Source organism: Bombus terrestris, chromosome 12 (assembly GCF_910591885.1).
Source record: "Bombus terrestris chromosome 12, iyBomTerr1.2, whole genome shotgun sequence".
NCBI classification, from domain to species: Eukaryota; Metazoa; Arthropoda; class Insecta; order Hymenoptera; family Apidae; genus Bombus; species Bombus terrestris.
In genome coordinates, this window is record NC_063280.1 from 10,680,021 (window position 1) to 10,700,638 (window position 20,618).

Genomic DNA, 20,618 nt, shown 5'->3' on the forward strand with positions numbered 1-20,618 from the left:
AAATCAACGGAACAGAATAGGAATGTTATTATCACCGAATTCTCGGAAATTTGAGTCATCAGAAACGAGCAGATCTCCCAGAGCGATACATTTTTACGGTTCTTCTGTTCGATAAATTCTAATCAGCTGGCTACCATCTTGCGACGAGCCTGCACCAGCAGTTCTGTCAGCAATTAACTGTCATCCGTTAATTATTAGAGGAACGATTGATCGTACGTTTGTGCATACCTGAAACAGTTTAGGCTTGTCCAATTATATCGAAAATAATATCGCCGTTTCGACGTTTTAGCGGAACGATTCCTCGTTAATTTCTCGTGTTGCGGGGAGAAATTTTTTTAAAAATAGATCTCGTTGGTTTCCTCTTTCGTCTTTGAGAGATTAATGAACGCGTGCCGGAGGCGGAAGTAATGGTACGATGGTTTTTCAGCAGCCGAAACTTATGACTCCTTATGTGTTCTTAGGATGACTGAGATTAATGTGCAATCTTCATGAACGCCTACAACTATGTAAATTATACATTTCTTTATTTTTAGATGTTATTTTCTTCTGTTATTTAAGAGACTATGACGAAAGACGATAAACAGCGAGACTTAATCCCGATCTGGATAAACGCGTCTAAAGAAATTTTTCGATTAAATTTTCTTAACATCTTTGACTTTCATGGAACACGCGATTCTTTCATTTTAACCGAAATGTTTCGTTATACGAACAGATTTCGTATGAAAATTAGTTAGTGGTGCATTGTATATAAAATCTGATCAGCAGAGATCACGTTAATTATCTACGACACATTTCGTTTCACCTTTTCGCATCATCATCCTCTGCTCGTATATCTCAAACTTACTGCAAGCTCGTAAAAACCGGCAGACTGCTTATATGGTCGTTTTATTGTCAATTATATCGTTGCAATTACAGCTCTGATCGTCAGCGACAAACGAAGAAAACGCAAAACCCGAAGCTCCGTGAATTTTCAAAGTATACCGCGAGAAAACAGAACACGAGCTCGTAGAAAAGTCAGCAGAAGAGCGATACGCGTTCGCGATCGAAGAAACTGAGAGCTGGTAACGAGAGTGCTAATGAAGGATAGGGAAGTTCTTGCCTGGTTCCGAGCGAAGCAGTCTGCACCTGTCTCCTCCCTTTGTACACAAGGTCTCGCGTCGCGATCAGACCGGACCCGAAGCGAACCTCCTCTTCTCGATTTCTTGTTGACTAATTTCTTGCAGACCCTTCCACACGCTGGAATTTATACGCGAAACGCCCACGTGAAACGCCAATAAACACTCGAAACGTCCGAACCATGTCCCTTTGGTCAACCGATCCAACGTAGAAGTGTTCCCGTTTATGACTTTATTGCGCCGACGGTCCCACCAAATTTTTATATGAACTCGTGTCCTCGTTAAGAACGTTAGTTGAGAATTAAATTATCGAGCCTGACAGGTTTTATTAGGCTTCGTTCAACCTTGCGAGCGTACGGCGGTCGTGAAATTTATGCCGCTTAAGGCGAAACTTTGTTGCCACGATACTTGCGTGCTGATACTTGACGGGGGGTAACGTTGATGGTTTTGCGTTAGGGAAATAGGTTTCTCGCCAGTAACTATTAAAACTAGAAAATTCGTACACGAGTCCTCTGTAAAAGCCAACACGATATACGCTTCTTCGTGAACGTTGTAGCGTAGGAGCGTATGTAGCGAAAGAGATTCTTCGTGCCCCATTAATTTCTGGGGGTCGTGAACAGGAATCTGAACGGTTAAAAGGGCACCTATTCTTTCGTACTCTGACTTGCCTGTAAACTTACGCGAACACTCGCAACTTCCAGTAACTAAATATCGTTTCTTCCTTTCGAAATATAGCCAAATGATAATAATAATAATAATTAAACGCGTTAAATGGATCGGTAGATTCTTTCAATAAAACGACAATCGAGCTATTAATAGGCTCGAGCCATACGTTCGAAGCTGGAACACGTGGAAAGTAGCAGCAGGACGTTAAATCAAGCCCTCTTCGAGTCTCCTTTGTTCAGACACGCTTCACGCGCCCAGCGTGGACGCGAAGAATTAACGATCCGTCTGGGCGAATATTGCGGTCGGATCGGTTGTTTTACATGCGAATCCCGGTGTTTGGCGTCGCGAGCGAGCCACGGGTGTCCCGCTGCTATCGGCATTTAGCGTTCTCGTCGCTGGCGATCGCAAGATAACGAACAGCGAAGCGTTAAACGGCCAACCACCTGACCAAAGAGGCCCCCGTCGCGGTGGTATCACGCGATAAAAATGATTAAGATCGAATAACGCGGAGGTCCAGCAATGCGACGATGATCTATCGACGGGCTTCTGTCCGTCGTGTTTCTTCCGCGAATCCGCTTAAAACCGCGGGCCGGCTGCACGTGGAAAATAACGCGACTGTAAATGAATTTTAATCGCGTGTCGCTACTGATTTTCGCGAAACTCCTCGGTGAAGTCACGCGGCGGATTAATAACGTCGATTAACAGCGATGTCGCGATAATCTTATCGCGAATGGGTAATTAAAGGCAAATGAATAGCAACTCGGTGTTGAATTGTCGGGACGGATTTTTTGTTTTAACGGTAAACGTAATATATAGTATAATATTGTCTGAACAGAGGCATGATACATTCGAATATGAAAATGATGTAGCTTGTTCGTGATATCTTTAACGAGATATGTAGTTTCGTATGTCATTCTATGTCCGAACAAAGAAGAAAAATTGCAATCCAGTTATTCCTTTAGCTTCCAGAGTTACTTCCGGGCGTATTTTATGCTATTGACGTTATTTAACGAGATACGTGAATGTAAAAAAGATATAAATGCTAGATGTTTCTTTTTTTTTTTTTTTTTTTTGTTATTAGGGCTAAGAATAAAGCACAATGCATTTTTCTTTAATTTGATACGCAAAGTGCATAAATAACGAACAGGGATTAACGTAAAGCAGTAAGATTGATGGTGTTTATTTTTTCGACATTTTTTAATGATTTTGATAGGAATTTTATTACGAAGGGTTATATAGAAATGAATCTTAAAAATAGTCGAACGAAAACGGCGATAATAAAAGGAAGGTTTAAAACGTTTACTGCTTACAAAGGTTACTATCTAAACGTCCAATTTTATTGAATTTTTATTACCAACTCTATGGTCGTGTTGCATGATTTTTCGTAGTTAGTAGTTACGTCAAGCTCGTAAAAATTGCCTGCCGCTTTAGTCGATTCCGAGATCTCGCAGCGTCGCACTAAATTTACGAACGACACGTAATCGCGCATCTTTCGACTGCTTATTAAAAGGAAAATTTCTTTCAGTTGTAGACGCTAATGCGCGTAATCTGCTGTTCACTGCATATTTGACACGTGTACCATAATTTACGATGAAAAATTTTATACCGATCGGAAATATTATTAAAATTCTTCTTCCATCCATGATACTTAAACGTTAAAAAAGAACAAAAACGAATAACATTCTCGTTTTAAAGTCGCTCGTATACGTTGCAGACTTGGAGCGTAAAGAGCTCGATTTCTCAACAAGATGCTCGTCGTGATCTGTCATTTAGAATACCGCGAATCCTTCCTTCGGCCACGCGATAACGACAAAGTTGCTTAAACAAAGCGGAAAATCGGTAGAAGCTAGTCGGACGATGTTCGATCGGAGATTTGAAGGGTGAGCTTGGTCCCATGTGCGCAGGGGCAATAAAGCACGTACGTAGAGCTTCGTGGCGGCGTGAGAAAACGGCTTGGGCATTTTTAACGCGCTGGTGTAACCGTCGGGGCGTATAGAGTCCGTACATATACACGAGGGAAGGTGGCCGCGGCAGGAAGGAAGAAGAAAAACGAGGAAGGAGCAGCGGGACAAGACGGAGAAACAGACAGAGAGCGAGAAAAAGAGTAAAAGAGGGAGAAAGAGGGAGAAACGCGCGCGTATATTAGCCACAGCACGGCGAAAAACGCGAGGCTATTAATTCAGAGCCGGTGGACACCGGTCAGCGCCGGCAAAGGAACAAAATGAGCGCCCTTGGGTCAGGCCCTAAATAAAAGGAAAGAAGAAACGTTTAAATAAAAGTAAACTCGTGTCGCCGTGGCCCGTCCGCCGCGTGCTCAACTTCCCTCAAGCGAAAACGAGGGACTTTCGGGAAGAAAAGTTGCCTCAAAGATCGCACCAGCCCTGCACGGACCACGCTCCCTCGCGAGAAACCTGTCCGAGCATCGAGATCGACCTTGCGCCGCGCGCGATTCCGAGCTTTAACGCTCTTCCCCTCCGTTATCTCACGATCGTCGAGAACGCGGCCAAACCAACGCGAAGACGTGTTTTTTTCCAGCCTCTTGGACTAACGGTCCTCCTGCCAGCAACTTTGGTTCGATAAAAGAACGTTGGGCGCCTTCTTATCTATTACTCCGTTCGATAAACGAGAGATCGATCTTTAAAGATAGCTTACACCCGGAATTGAAACGACTACCACGCGTTACTAAACTTTTCCACAGTCATCGCCTCGACTGAATCCACCAACAAAAAGATAAAAGAGAGTCACTGTATACGTTACAAATATTCTTTTAAATTTGCCTTGCAATTTATCGTTTACCTCGCGATAAATGAATTTCTGGAAACGAGTTATCCGTTTCTCGCGAACAGAACGTTGATCGCGAAACTTACACGAAGCAGAATCTAACCTATCGTTGCGTCGATATTCTCGTTCCTCTTTCGTTCAGCGTAACGTACCAGAATCTGGTCCAGACCAGACGCATCGTTGACGCGTAACAGTCGCGTTAAAAATGCTGGTCCACGGAGGGTGTTTTCTCACGCGGGCGCGCTCTTGCCGCACCGAAAGTGATTTGTGCTCTCGGTCGTCGGGACGCGATACGTTCTTCTTTCTGGAGGACATCCAACTACTGTCGGGTTGCGGCGCGGCGTTCAGAAATTTCTCTTCACTAGTCCTCACCGTATCAGCGATCTACGTCGTTTAGATGCAGTTAGATCTCCGGCCCTCTCATTAGCATATTCTCGGCTCGTATAATTTACCGCATGATAAACAGTTTAAGTAGGTAAGCAGCCGTGATAGCTCATCGTCGTCTCGACATTCCTCTCAATGTCGGCAAAGTAATGCCGGTCATTACTTATTATTTATAGCCGCGACGCGATATCGGTTTCGAACGGTGCCGAGCGCCGCTCGATAAGATAACATTGCGCGTTATCTCGCGCCATCGTATTTATTATTTTACTCTCTTCCTGCTATAAAATATCCTGGCAAATCGTTGAATTTACGTGAAAGCGAACATCCATGTAATTACGAAAAAGTTGTTGCCGATACTAAGCTGTTCGTTGATTCCATCACTCCGGACGCAAATCGAATTAAGGACAGAATTTTTGTTTATTCTTTATCGATTATTAATCAACGTCCATTATTTTCACTTATTTATTTACCAATTATCGATAAATACCTATTCGTATAAAATTACAAGGTACTTTGTAGCGACTCTTTATCGAGGAGCGCAATATCGATCACAGTTTTACTATAGAAATCGAGATATGGAAGGAAGTTTTCTACATTCCTAACTTCACCTTGGATAATACCGATTTACGGTTAGATATGAGAGATTCGTTAAAGGGATTTTTATTGTCACGGTCGGGCAGCGAGCAGATATCCGCGAACAAATTACGAACGTATCCAATGGAACGGCAATCGCGTCTCAGTGAGACGTTACGCGCGGCGTATTTGGGCAAACAATGAGTGGAATGATTCGGAAGATACATTGCCGGAGGATTCGAGGGAAATTCCTCGATCCAGGCATTGCTACGATCTTTTTTTCTCCCGTGTCGAACCGGGTGGAGGGGCGAGTGTTACTCGATGGAAGCTATTTCAGAGAATTCGCTGACGAAACAGTTGCTCTTTCATCCTTCCCCTCCCTCTCCTCACTAATCAATTAAAAATTCTACTTGGAAAATATTGGGAAAAAGAAGCAGAGAGATTTGAATCTGAAAAGTCGAATCTCGTAGTTTCTTGAAAAGCAAATTTCTCACTCGGAGTTTCTAGAACAGTGGCAATTTATTGCCTTCCAGAAGAATCTACATCTTCGAATTAAAATTATGCCACTTGTTATTTTCAATTTAAAAGAAAGTAATACGGAATAATTAACGGTCAAATCTCGAGATTTTTCAGCATTTCTATGAAATACGAGACGAGGAAGAAGAGGAAGAAGGTGATAAAGGAGTAAACGAGAATATGAACAGAGTATGTGGGAAGCGAAGAAGAAGAAAACGAAGCGACGAGGAAGAGTCGAGATAGATAGAACGAATAGAATAACGAGAAAAACAGTATTCGACGTGGCATGGTGTACGGATGAGTTCATGGGAGGGCAAGAGGCACGGCTGACCTCCGAGCAGACATATTAAAATGATGCAGCGAAAGATCCCTGGAATGAAACTCGCAGAAACTCTCGTTCCGTCCCTTGTCTGCAAAACTATTTCAGGACGCGCGGCTAAAAGCGGGAATTCGCCGACTTTGTGTAAAGTAAAACACCTCAGAAGCTGCTTGGATTGTTTACAAACATGTTATTGTATAATGGGATCGCTTTTGCAGAACCTCTAGCCGACGAGAGAGCAAACCCGACAGTCTTCTAACTCAAGACAATTCTAAATTCCATTTCGCTTCGAAATGCTCGCCTCGAAACTTTCGGACGATGAGAAATTTTGTAACCTAACTATCTGTCCATTGCCACGGAATAATAATAATTAGAGGATAATTAAATTTGATTCGCATCGATTTCGCACGTGCTTGTATACAAATCTTCAAATGAAATTATCGGTGACAAAAAAGCGTTAAACGTACGTCGGATATTTTTCTGGTTAAATGGACGAAAGATTATTTACAACGAATTTAATAATACGAAGTATTTTAATTTGAAATGTATTTTAATTTTGCTATACAACGTTTGTAATGCTATTTCACAAACAATAATAATGGCAGACGACGGATCACTCGACGGAGGCCAAGCACGTCACAACGGTATTTCTATTAAAACACAATGTAGCGGTGAATGCGAAGTATGCAGAAAATAATTCAAAGTTCACGGAGATTCATAATCACGATTTAGAAACGCTTGCCGAAAGCACATGCTATGAATATCTTTATATCAATTTCAAATACAAAATAATTCTAATTAGATTTTCGGCCTGCGACGAATAATTTATCGTCGTTTCAATGCCTTTTCATTCGCTTCGAGTTTCAATCGTATATCTAAGTTTTATTTCGCGTTTAAATAACTACTCTAATTTTTCCCATCGTACACGTTCGAGTAAAGGTTTCGCGAAGTACGCGGATCGGATATAATCAGAATGCTCTTTCACATTTCGATATATACACCGAAACTGAAATAAATAAACGACGATGTCACACTCGTTAAATTTGTCATAATGGAACGACTACGCAACTGTCGAACGATCCAGACTACGCTCTCGATATTTTCAGCGTTCACGACTCGCCGGACATACTTTTTTCAAAGAAAGTTTCGCATCACCCCGTGCGTTTACCTACCTGTCGATTCGAGACACTTGCGCCAACGGGACAAACTAGTTCCTCCAGTTTCGAAACGAACTCCGCTAATTCGAATCCAGTACCGGCACGGCGCGTGTACAGCGCTTAGGGCGGTTGAAATATCGTAACAAATGCTGGCGGGGTGTCATAATCCGTAACGGGGACCTGTCCAACAAGATTTCAACGCTCGCGATATCCACGATCACCCGCGATATTAACCGCAGAAGGAACTGCAGCGTTAGCGTGGAAATTATGACGATCGACTAACATGAAATTCGATATCTTCCGTGTAAAATACACGATCAATTAAACAAGACGGTTTACACGTGATCTGTCTATACCGATATTTCACGCTTTATGCTCTCTATATATTTTTCACGACGAACGATCGACCATTGGTGTATTCGGATAAATTTTTGCGACGTCCGTTAAGACTTTTGTTTAAAACACGCGCGATCGTTAGGGGAAAAAGGAGACTTGGAGCTTAGCTATCGTTTATACAGATCATCGCGAGCTTGTCATTACGTAATTTATATAAACATCGAATATTATTTTCAACGATGACGTCATATTGTTACGCGATCATTCGCTATCTTAAGAATTTGATATAGAGTTTGATACGCCGATTGCAACATTTAGTTGGAATAAATAAATCTTTTCGTTAGCAAATCGGCCAGTCATTAATATCGTGTTACGATCCAACGTGTTGGTTGATGTTGCCAGCATTGAAAATCGAAAACTCGCGTCTTTCGACTACAAGAGCGCGATACACGCGTCGTCTAAAGACAACGACAACACCGTAGAGGGAACAAAATTCGACGAAGCTCGGCCGCAAAAAGACTACATCGTCGATAAAATAAAAATCACGCGGATGGAAGAGAAGACCCGTAAGAATATTACGCAATCCGTATCTCTGCAAGTTACGCTATTACGGTGGGAACGAATTGGAAATCGGACGTCGGACGACGAGTCAGTCGGCCGGCACTTGGTGGCTGTCGTGGTCCTTTTTAGAGGCGGGACGCGTTCAAACGCGCGACCAGCTTGTAATCTCGAGACGAGACAAGCCGCGCGATACACGTCCCGCATGACAGCACGTACTCTTATGAATAATGTGTTAGGAACGGGATACCGACGAGCCGTTGACGTCTAAATTTTCGACGACCCTGACGACGTGTAACGAGCCACGAAACGTCACTCGTCAAACAGAAACAGCAATCGTTTCTTCGTTTCTTTTCAAACACGACTCACGCTCGTATTTTTCTTCTTGTTTCGCTTTTTGTTTCGTCGTTCGGACGGTCGATACGTGGAATACGCTGATATTACTCGGAAAGTGGTTTCTTTGTTTCGCGTACGATGAAAAGGCTGCTTCGTTGCGCAAAAAAGTTATCCAAACGAGCGAGTACTCGTTTTCCAACGCTTTAAATAAAATTTAGCGAAACGAAAGCGTAAACGAGCATTGTTCCGCCGTTTGGCGATTGCTCGCCGATCCGAAAACCGAGCAGCAACACGGATCGACCGTTGCTCTTCCTATTCGTTAACTTACTCTTATCAACGACCGGACGGAAAGAAAAAGAAAAAGAAGAAAGGCTGATAAAATAAATTCACTCACCCTGTCGTACTGGTGCGTCGCTGTAGCCGCGGAAAACGATTGGAAAGACGCCGACCTTGTAGGACTGTCGTGGGCCGCATGCGGATTCGCATGGGGATGGGTGTGCGGGGCCGTATGAGGGTGAGTCGGGTGCGGCGGCGGCGGCGGCGGTGGCCTCTGGTAGAGGTAAGGATAATATTGATACATCACCTCGGAACAGCTCATCACCCCGCCCGGGCCCGGCACCCCAGAGCCGGCCTGCCGACGTGCGTACCCGAACGTCGCACCACCCGTTCGTACACTATCTTTTGTTTCCACTTCGTCCACTCTCCTCCACTCCTGCTCTCTTCTTCGACTCGTTATACCCTGGTCGTCCGATTGCCAGACGATCGTTCGACTCGTTCGATCAATTATTACGGAATTGAGTAGCAATCGTTCGAAAGTGTCAAGCGGATCCACGCATCTTCACGTTACGCGTTTCGTCAACGAACCACGAGTTTTGTTACCGAAATTTCTGCCTACGTTGTGCTTCGACGTGGACGATAGAGAAACCAAGGGTTCGTCTATCGTGGCAGCGGTTTTCGCATCGACTCTGGCATGCTCGCAGAAGCGTCGAAAGTTAAACGACGAGATTGTTTTAGTGAATGGAAAGCATGTATCGCTCGGTATAGAAGAAAAATACAGCGATGTGGCGTTGACTTTCTTTTTTACGAGACAAGTGATCTTGAAGGTTGTCAACACGGTATTTTCGACACACTAGCGGTCACATTGATCGTTTAGAAAACAACGATCCGACTATTTTTCACTGCGAGTCACGTTTAGCACTGAACGTATTTCGATGTTCTGTAATAACAATGGTGGAAGTGGTGGTGGTGGTGGTGTCGATGATGGTAGTAATAGTAGTAGATGTATGTGTGTGCGTGCGTGTGTGTGTAACGACACGGAGCGCGGCTGAATTGGAAGGTAAAAATGTTTGTTTCGTAGCGAGTCCTTCGAATCCACGTGTCGTTCCCTCGAACGAGAAATCAACGATACGCTTCGACTTTTGTTATTATCGTATCGCTTGCTCCAACGATCGAATATTTACGACGTAAACGTTTTCTTCGTCGTCCAAATCTTCTCAACGATCGAACCAATCTTTATCCAAATACCTTTGAAATTCTTCTCTTTTCAACGATAATCGCTCGATAACGATCCAAGGATTAAATCACGAAACAGCAACTACAAATTTCAATGAGATCCGTTCGAAAATACTCCAAACACCTGTTCTCGGTCGAAACTATCTCGAAATTTATGTTCCATCCAATCGTAATCCCGTGGCGTAACGTCAAACTGTCGTTCGTCGGCACTCGAATCACCGTAAACGTTGAAACGCGCGCATCAAGTGGAAGGTAGCTTGGATGCGTGGACAGAGGAAAAGATTTCGATTATCTCGGCACGAAACACCTGGCTGCAAGGAGCTACCCTCGCGACGAAGAGAGACGTAACCGGACCGTATCGTAGCTGGTGATGTGTCTCTGATGGGCGAACACAGACTGAACCCCCCGGCGTCGTGTCACCCTCACCGTAGACCGGTCGGCCGTCTTTTTCCAACTGGTCGCGCCGCGGCGCTCCGTCTTTTTCGCTTGCCGCGTGTTCTCTCCTTCCTGGCGAGGGTCAGGACCTGGCCTCCCTCTTTCGTTCACCCCGACAGAGGGGCTAACGGCAAAGGAAACGCCTCCTGGTAGTTCCACGGCCGGCCAATCACCATGCGGGAACGCCACGTCCAATGAGGCAACGGTTGCCACTCCTACGCCTGGTCGTCTCTGTATTGATCCCACAATGAACCCGACTGCTGTCGCGGTATTAAGAAGTTCCTACTCGGGTTAAACCATCCCCCTCCTCCTCCACCGCCACCTCCAACGCCTCTTTCTCTTCCTTCGGCTCGTCGCAGACCTCGCTCTCCCTCTCCTCTTGGCTCTGCCTCGACCAGAGCTACTACCTACATAACGTGTCTCTTTCCATCTCACCTTTACCTTCTTCTTTTCGTCTCGCTTCACCCCTTGTCCGTGCCTGTCTTTCTCTGTCTGTCGTCGGTTGCCCGCCTGCTCTGTCTGCCCGTTTGTCTGCCTCTGTTGCGTCCGTAGGTAGCTCGGTTCGCCACCCTTTCGCCGCTTCCAACCCCAAGCCCGCACGGGCTCAGCCAGACCGTGCGCATAATGAGTCTTAATTAACAGTTTCGCGGTGTTTTGGGAAGCTTAATTTGCCGAGCCGAGCCTCCAAGAAGAGACGAACTACCGACCTCCTCCGCTTCAGAATTTTCTCGCGCCCAGTTGCTCCGAGCAAATCCGCAAGCTGATGGAAAATCACGCTTCGACTTTTTCTGCCGACTAAGGAGATCGATGATCGGATCGAGACGAGTCGATAGGTGCGACGGATGTTTCGAAGGAGATTGGATGCAGGTGTGCTGGGTTTCGCGAATTTCAGCGGCGATGGGAGTCGAGGTTTCTGGAATAGAAAGAGGATTGGTTAGATTCGCCTTTGTCGATTATAGGAAGACGTGATTCGTTCGAGTCGTGGCGACGGTGATAAGTTGTGTCGCGAAGGATCGAAACGACTAATAATTTAATCGTAGTGAGATGCAACAATGACGACGCGCTAACAAGATCGTTAAGCTCTGAAAAAGCTGGACGAAAGAGAATTTCAACACGAATATATATCTAACGAGTTCAAAACTGGTACAGCGAATCGCTCGAGTTCGAGTGTAATACCTAAAAAGGAAATATTTCAGAAATTTTCGTGCCAACTCCACTTAACTCTTCTCCACTTGTTAACGCGTTAACGCAACGTCGAGTTGCACTTCCTCGTCAACGCAATATGCACTCCAAAGTCTCGTACAGTACCAAGTGCACCATACGTCCCGTATATAACACACGATCCCGCAGTATCATAAATCCGATTAACGACAATGTTCCGTCGATCATCGGTGGAAGGCGACACGAGCAAACAGTGTCAGTGTATCGACACTTGACCGTGGTGAATCGCCTCGTATCCGCCGTCTAATGTGCCGTGTAACGCGGCAGGTCCGTGCAGAACACCCCATAGCTTGTTCCAAATCCAATAACGCACGACAAGTGTGACACGACGTGCGTCCTTTTTTTCTATTTTCTCTCCTACTGTCTCTCTTTCCCTCTCTCTCTCTCTCTTCCTCTCTATATTCCTATGCCGGTTGGACGATCAAACGTTTCCTCGCGGGGTAGTCATCCTGCACGTGGCCACTCGAACAATGCATCAGCCGCACCCCGCTGCTAATAGACGGGCATTAAATTCGTCGGTGATATTGCCGCATGGGGGTTTTGCCTTCCCTTTCGAGTCGCTCTCAATAGGACGAGACGTCTGAAATATGCTTGCTCTTGTCGTCCAGAGGGATGCACGCACCCGGGCCGACGAGATAGACAATGTTATGTGCGAGAGAAAGGTGTAGGAAGAACGATGATCTTAGGGAAGCGTAGGGGTGTACCTATGTTTTTTAAGGTTGGATATTTGAGAGGGGAAAGAGAACGTGGAAGTTTGGGGTAATTGTCGGTGAGCGATGGACGTTGTAATAATCGGGGTGGTTATCGAGCGAGGTATTGTTTAAAATTGGGTAGGATAAGTGGCTTTTTGGTAGACACCTTTGGTAGCCACAGTATATCGGAGCAGCGGAGAATGTGTTAAATGTACAAGGGTGAATATATATATTTTTATAATAAACGAATACGTTCGTATCGTGTCGTATATGCGTTATGTCTTTTACAAGTGTATTTTTCGAGATGTATTTTACTTTTGGTTTAGTAAGATTATTATTTACCATATTTACATCGGTGGTGGACGGTGAGACGTGTTGTTGGTTAAATTAATAACGAGACGAGTCAATTTAATTAACTGTATTTACAGATATTTTAAAATGCAGAATAGAAAGTTAATCGCAAGCGTTGCTCGCTTGATGATATTCGTTATAAGATTGCGCGATACTGCGATATTGATACTAATTGTTATGCAGATTCGCTAGACTCGTTCGTTATACTTATTTGCTAGATTGACTGACTTCTGGAGAACATGGTCGTCTATTTATACTGGTCCAGGGGAGGTGTCGGAAGGTTTGAACTTGTCGCCGGTTGTAGGTTGCACGTAGCAGCGAAATTGCTTTGTCCAGAGTTCGTTTATTACATTATGTTCGTCGCACAGTGTTAATCCTCTGTGGCATCTTCGTATCGAAACGTCTTAAGACGCATATGCCGCTACACGTTGTATTAATGATTCGAGGATATTAAATTGTTTGTTGCACGTCTGAGAATAAATCGTGCAATAGCTTGAAATTTGTATTTAACAGCGAAGACAGCGAATAATCAGAGTCCGGTTAAAAACGTGAAAAATTCCGTGAATCTGAGAAATTAAAGATCTGTTCCATTAGCGCTTCGATTATTTTAACCTGGACTGAAATAATGCAATTAAATGGAGACGGACCGGAGATCATGCTCTATGCTGTGAAGTATAATTTGCTAATGAAAAAGACACAAGTAGTTTTTGTTAACGAGCATCCGGTGTAACGATGCAACAACCAGGTTAAATTGTTACGGATTCAACGCACGAACGCGGCATAACTGTGCCGTAGGGATTAAACTTGAAATGCACTTATGTAGCCATTGTGTTAAATATGGATCTTTGAAGTGGTTGTTGCATACCTGTTGTGCAATCTTCTTCGATGTGGAAATCTGTAGCATTTCTGTCGCTTGAAGCGCAAATGTCGCCTTCTATTAGCTGACACTGATACAGTACTTGAGAAATAATTTCACAATAACCACGGTATTAATTCGCGAATAAATTATTTCTTTCAGGTAACAAAAAATTTCCTCGAGATAGAAAAAAAAGAACGCCACGTATCCAGGAACTGTAAGAACCGTAAGAGAAACATCGATAAACGATTTGTCCATTTTTCTATTTCGAATCTTCATTTTCATTAAAAAACACATACAGAATCCTTTGATTTTCTAAATCAAAATTAAAATAAATAAATAAGCAAAATAGAAATCTTCTTCCTCCGATCATCCTTACGTAGTCTCGCGGCATTCCTTCTATTTTTCTAACCCAAAGCCAATTTCCTTCGAATACTCGATGACATCAAAATAATAAAATTAATCGATCAATACGTAACGTTAAAATATTAAAATTCCATTCATTCAAAAATCGAGCAAATCGAATCAGGTAAAATTATACAAACACGAAAGCAATCATCCGGTCGTGATAATCTAGCGATGTAATTCTGGATGAAACAATAGATCATTCCTAGATTAAGTTTGTCGGAAGAGCCGAGACGAGGCGGTAGAAGCAGATCCGCGTGGTGTTCAGGGCGGACAAGAGCAAAAGCATGTAAACGAGAGTAAGAAGGAAGCAAGAAATAAGTGGAAGAGAGAGGGTAGATCTCCTGGAATCCCCTAATTTGCTATTTCGGCATTCCGACCGATCCGTGTGCTCAGCTGGTTCGTGGGACCTCGGCCGTGAGAGGCTGTTGCTGATCTATCAAAAAACGCGATTCCGTCGGCTCTTCTTCTGTCGCTGAACCGCGAAGCGGCGGCGGAACCCAGCTCCGTGTTCGTTGATGGGAACCAACCGGTTCGAATCTATCACGAAAACCTTTCAAAAGGATGGAATTTCTCGTTGATATCGCAACCGATCGCCATACGGTTCGGTTTAAACGCACTTACGATCGATCCCTGTTTTGACAAACGAAACATCTGAATACCGTAAAATACGCGTGATATGGAAAAATACATAAAATACGCAAAGTACTTGTTATAGTATCTAGCGAGTGAAATAAGTTTCCGATTAGATCCTACTTCTGTAATTATAGATAGGTATTTATAAAAATATCATTTTACACCAACATCCATGGTCGAACGATTCGTTAAGAAAACCTGTACGGTTTAAATTCTTCGAGTTATGTCAACCTGTTGAAAAATCAGAAGGAAAATTAATAATTACAAAGGTGAGGAATTAATGAATCATAAATTACAGGGAAAATTACTGTTTATTTCATCTGATTTGAATAACCGGAACATGACTGTGGAGCTATATTATACAATAGTACTTGGATATTCAACAATGAGGTACGAGTTATCTTCTAATACTCTTTGATCATGATCGCCAACCTTACTCTCAATTATTCTCGTTTGAAGAATTTATTAATTAGTCTGCCGTTGGAATTTTCCTTATTTTATGCATTATTTTTAAGCGATTCCCCTAAATGCTCTAAATCCCCCGAACTTGCAGATACTTCAGTTTCACTGGTAGTTTCCAATGTCTTTGAACGTTCCGTAACATTCGACCGTTGAGTCGTTCCCGTTTTGTCGCAATCCTTTATCGTCGTTTCAGACAATTCCGCTTTCTCTGAAACCGCGGACCTTTCCTCTCCTTTCTGCTCCTTTCTATTCTCATTGTCAGCGGCTTCCTGACGTTTCTCTGCCTCGCCATCCTCCAAATACTTATCCCATTTGGCGATTCTAGCTTCCACTTCCGCGTCGGTTTCCGTAACCCTGAAAAGAAGATGGAAATCGATTTGACGAGCGCGCCGTCAACGCCTGCCGTACTCTGCCATGCTTTATCGTTCTGCGTGTCTTATTATTAGGCTATTGGGAAATTAGTAGGATAAGGAAGATAAAAGCGGTTATCGGTTAGCTGAAATTTCGATAATTAGGAATGAGAATGATACATTAGTAAAAAAAAGATAAAAAGTGGCGATATGTCAGGTTAATGGGTTATCGTTAGATAAGCTTTGGAGGAAATAAAATTATCAACTGACTTGGACGATAAAACGAATAAATAATACTGAAAATATACTTTGTAGTGAAATTAGCTGCAATAAATGTACATAATGTTAAACAAATTATATAAAAATCGAAAGAAACGCCTTGTACGAAAGTCGGCAATGTCGAATCCTATATATGATAACAGGATATAAAAATAATATTGCAAATGTTTATGACGCGTTAGAGAAATAATAATAATAAAAATATATACATTTTGTAATTGCTGTAAAATTGGCCATTAAAAAAAGAAATAAATATACTTTTATACAAGTCTTCCTATGTAGCTTACAACGTTATCGATCAAGCCACAGTAAGATCACAATATTATCCGTAATTGATATCAAAGACAAATGTAATCGCTCGTTTGAGATGTAATTGTGAAACGCTAGGTAAACTATAGAATAAAATAAAATACAATTCGAATAAAATATGGTATCCTATAATACTTATTCGTGTTTATAGAAACTGTGCGACTAAAGCCACGATGAGGATGATAATTCTGAGCAGAAAGTTACTGTGCTTTTAATCCTTCTTAATTGTAATATAATAATATTTTTAAATAACTCCAAAATAAACTTTCATATTCTTCACAGAATTCGTGTCGATAAATCAGGCTCGAGGAGTAAAGAAGAAGCGGCTTCAGAAGCAGAACGTAAGCGGATTGGGAATCTCGATGGACGGTTAACTATCGACTAAGCCCGACTTAACTCTGGCAGGTCGGTAAAACCGACAGCAGAGAGCAGAAGCAACGGGTAAACTTACTTGTATTTCGTCTTGCCGTCCCAGATTTCTGCCGATATTTTCCTCTGACTGAACCAACGACCGTTCAATAATTGAATACAAGCCTGTGCTTCTGCTGGTTCTCGAAATGTTACCTGGGCAACACCTTCTGGATGTCTCTGTAAAGAACAAAAAAGGTTCAGTTCAAACTTCTAAACTTTTCCTTCTACAAAAATTGAATAAATATCACACTGAAATTAAATATCGAACGAAAAGTGTTCGAATACGTTCATACGTCACTGTATGTAAGTAACAGAAGAAACCAACGATCGTTATATCGTTCTTTTCTTTTTCGAAATTTTATCTTTCATACGCTTCGTTCTAACAGAATTTTGTTACGTTCGTGGTCGTAGAATTTTGTTGGTTTACTTCAATTTTCTCGTTTCACTGTTGGAACTTAACTCAAATCGACAAAATGTACGCTATAATTAAACAATGGCCTAGTTAGTTAAACCAAGATATACGCTCATCGTCTTTCCATTCGCATCACACTCGCTTTTGTACCAAGATGAATCCCTGTCTTCCCCTTTTACGACTTGAGGTTGGCCTCGCGTCGCCCACAGTCCCTCACAATACTTTTCTCGTCTCGGACTTAAACCACAATTTATGAGCCTTCGGTTTGAACATTAATTTTACTGTCTGACCCCATGCGCGACATGAGATTCTTTGTTCTTTTCTTACGTTGTACCTCGTTAGATCAATCGGCACACTCTTCGTTTTATCCATTAGCCTTCGTTACAGATACACGATAAACATACGTACGTTCGGATTTGTAGTTGAAAAATTGCACGTGCATACGCTCGATAATTACTTTATATATTTTACAAAGTATAAATTTAGAATAAATCGTTCGATCGCGCAGAAGTCGCTAAAAAGAAAAGAAAAAATAAAAGAAGAAAAGACAAAAAAGGATGGTCTAAAAAGCTTTTTCCAGAAATGCACGACCAGTCACACGTTTTCCACACCGGGATGAAAAAATGGGGGAAAAGAGCAAGAAAAAGGAAGCACGGAGCAAAGACGACCGCGTTGACAAAAAAAAAAAAAAAAGGGCCAACCGGAAATTACGCTGAAACGATATTGCCCGAATCGACGTGAAGTCGGTGAACGCCATAAAATGCATCGTCTGTTCATAAATTCGGTCTCAAGGATCGACTCGTTCTTTTTTCTCGTATCTTTCGTTTTTTCATCGAGCAACTTTTTACCGTGTTACACGCGGTTCGAAAGCAGCCTGGAAAATACAGGGAGCGACGATCACGGCTAAATTGGCTGCCACGAAATTTCCTTTCACGCGCCGCTTTTGATCTCGAACACGCGTTTCTCGCACGCTCCGACGCGACGTTTGGTACGGTGTAACCGGTCCTATGGCAGACGATGGAATTCACTTTGACATTGAATGGATTCACGGTTGAGACGCGCCGACTGGGAGTGTCTCGTTGCGAATTTATGGGGTTAGGTCATCCCTTTTCGAAGGTTTATTTGCGTCGGCCACGGAGCAGCAACTTCTTTGTTATCCCCATCTTTCTGGTGCATCTTCTAAATACCTTGTCTTGACTCATTGTTCTCTATCTGTGCATCGCCGAGATCAATTTTTCCGGTTGTCCGTAACTGCTCCGTTCTCAATGTCGATGACTAGTCGATATTACTCGTTCGTTTAATTTAGAATCTCGTTATTTCGTAGAAGCTACGTACGTAATATTCTATACTTGATGAAATATTTATGAAATATAAATGTTGCGTGTATGTTACTCTTAATAACCGTGAGATTAGAGGGCCAGAATGGAAAGCTTATCGACGAGTCAGTGATGATCTACACGATACAGAATGCGGTACTAATTGACCTAGATTTCATATTGGACATTATATCTGTTGTATAATCTATGAATTTATAAAGCATCGTTATAACAAGACTATGCGTAACATTCGGGCTAATAAAAATTTTCTGAGAATCTCTGATTGGTATTATACAGAAATTTTAATACAACGTTCATTTTTCGTTCTTTGCTCTATTTATAATTTATAAGTGACAATATAACACTTGATATTTTATCTACTATGGTAAAATTTGGTTCAACAAATGATTAGATTTGCGCAAGAAATTCTGTTTTAAAATTCTGAGAATTTGTAATTGGTATTATACAGAAATCTTAATACAACGTTCATTTTTCATTCTTTCCTCTATTTATAATTTATGAGTGACAATATAACACTTGATATTTTATCTACTATGGTAAAATTTGGTTGAACAAATGATTAGATTTGGGAAAGAAATTCTGTTTCAAAATGTTCCTAATTACTTCATTGTATCTACTTTAATTGTTAAGCGGTTAAGCTAATTATATGCCTGTTACATTACGTATTTTAAAGTAGATAATCAGCCTGCATTGTAGCTCGTTTAACAAGTACTTTGTTTAAAATAATTGTTCTAAATGTATAATACCTCGAAAGCTATTGTTACGATAGGATTTATGATAAAAATGAATGATATGTTAATAAGAAATTAAATCGAACGTGTATATTTTTATTTTTTCGTTAATATTCTCTTTGACTCGGATTTGTTAATACAAAAGAAAATACGAGATTACTTACATCGTAAATGACAACTTTTCTGACATCGCCGCATTTTAGGCATTCGGACCTAATATCCTGTTGATACTCCAGCAGTAACGAGACTTCTTGATCAAAGTCTTCTGGAGAAAACAAGTTTTTTATAACTACCACCCTTTCGTGCTTCAGCGGTTCTCCCAACACACGTTCAGGTCTCCAATCAAACAATCTAGGACAAAAGATTAATATCATTGACGAAGCATTTTACAACGATTTATACAACAATTGGAAGCTTTTATCCATCCGCTGTACTACAATTTTTGTCAAATTTAATGATCTAATTATGTTTTCTTTCAAACTATATCTGTTACTTTCATTCAAAAGGTACTCTTCTTGTGTAATTATACGTATTCCAACTATAGAATCGATTAAAAGATTTCATGGGACAACGTGAAAAGCTGAATTTGCATTTAAAATAAAGATATGAAATTTAAAGCGAGAAACGCGTTTGCATAAGCTTTAACGAGATAATCGCAATTATATACAGAGAATATTACACGGTGTGTTGTAAAAGTGGGTAGTACGTATAGCCTTTTGTAATTTGCAAGGCGTGAACTAGACACTGCAATGAAGCCGCAGTAATTCCATACTACGTATAGACATCGTTCGAGTCGTTTCATTTTATGCATAGAGCACAAGAATCTTAGATGCATCAGCCGATGGAAGACCGTTTACTTAAATTACACACGTGACGTGACTGTATCATGATGTGTACATACTTGTAGCGTTGTTTGTGTTGTTTGCGCTGTCAACGTTTATTCTGAAAAATGTCAGAAACAATGGATCGTAAAGATCAAAATGATCGCGTAATTTCTGATTTTTCCCGGGCTTTAGTATCGATATATCTATCGATACGCGTATCTTGTACGTGTTAAAATTTAAATAGTATTCGAAGATCGCAAGCAGGTACAATATTTTTCTCAAATTTTACACAGTTCTTTAACGCGTCGATTTTTCTTCTAATTATAAGTATCTTGAAGTTATTTTTATGTAGACACAGATGAACAAGTGAAAAACGATGAACAAGACGATGATTCCGCTATTTCTTTTTCTTTTTTTTTTTTTTTTTTTGTTTGTTCGTTTTTATGTTTATATCATCCGTATAGATCTCGCTTTATCCTCTCGCAACTCTACAAGGTTCGGTTAGCCAAACTAATGAGCCGTAACATTTTGCGGCCATCGTGTGTGGCAGACTCCCAACGAGTTCTAAGATTATGGCAAGTGTTAACACATTTGTTCGCCACTGCATTCCAACTGGAGCGTTTAACCTTTTTTAGTAGAAGAAAACACAATTCA

At 41.8% G+C, this 20,618-nt stretch overlaps 2 protein-coding genes across 4 annotated transcripts in view; both read right to left on the reverse strand.

The window, feature by feature from the left end:
• LOC100651612 (protein vestigial) overlaps positions 1-10,773 on the reverse strand; it is a 78,237-nt gene extending 67,464 nt beyond the window's left edge. Inside the window, exon 1 of one of the 2 annotated variants that reach the window (XM_012314813.3) lies at positions 9,136-10,773. In XM_012314813.3, the coding sequence (XP_012170203.1) occupies positions 9,136-9,339 (204 nt within the window). In that variant the 5' untranslated portion in view covers positions 9,340-10,773. The remainder of the gene's footprint in view (positions 1-9,135) is intronic. The other variant, XM_003399636.4, reaches the window with a different exon arrangement.
• A 4,368-nt stretch (positions 10,774-15,141) lies between these two features.
• LOC100651294 (HIV Tat-specific factor 1 homolog) overlaps positions 15,142-20,618 on the reverse strand; it is a 58,351-nt gene continuing 52,874 nt past the window's right edge. For both annotated transcript variants that reach the window (XM_048411157.1, XM_012314812.3), the window contains exons 5-7: positions 19,305-19,491; positions 16,701-16,837; positions 15,142-15,665 (exon numbers count right to left, since the gene is read on the reverse strand). In XM_048411157.1, the coding sequence (XP_048267114.1) occupies positions 15,347-15,665; positions 16,701-16,837; positions 19,305-19,491 (643 nt within the window). In that variant the 3' untranslated portion in view covers positions 15,142-15,346. The remainder of the gene's footprint in view (positions 15,666-16,700; positions 16,838-19,304; positions 19,492-20,618) is intronic.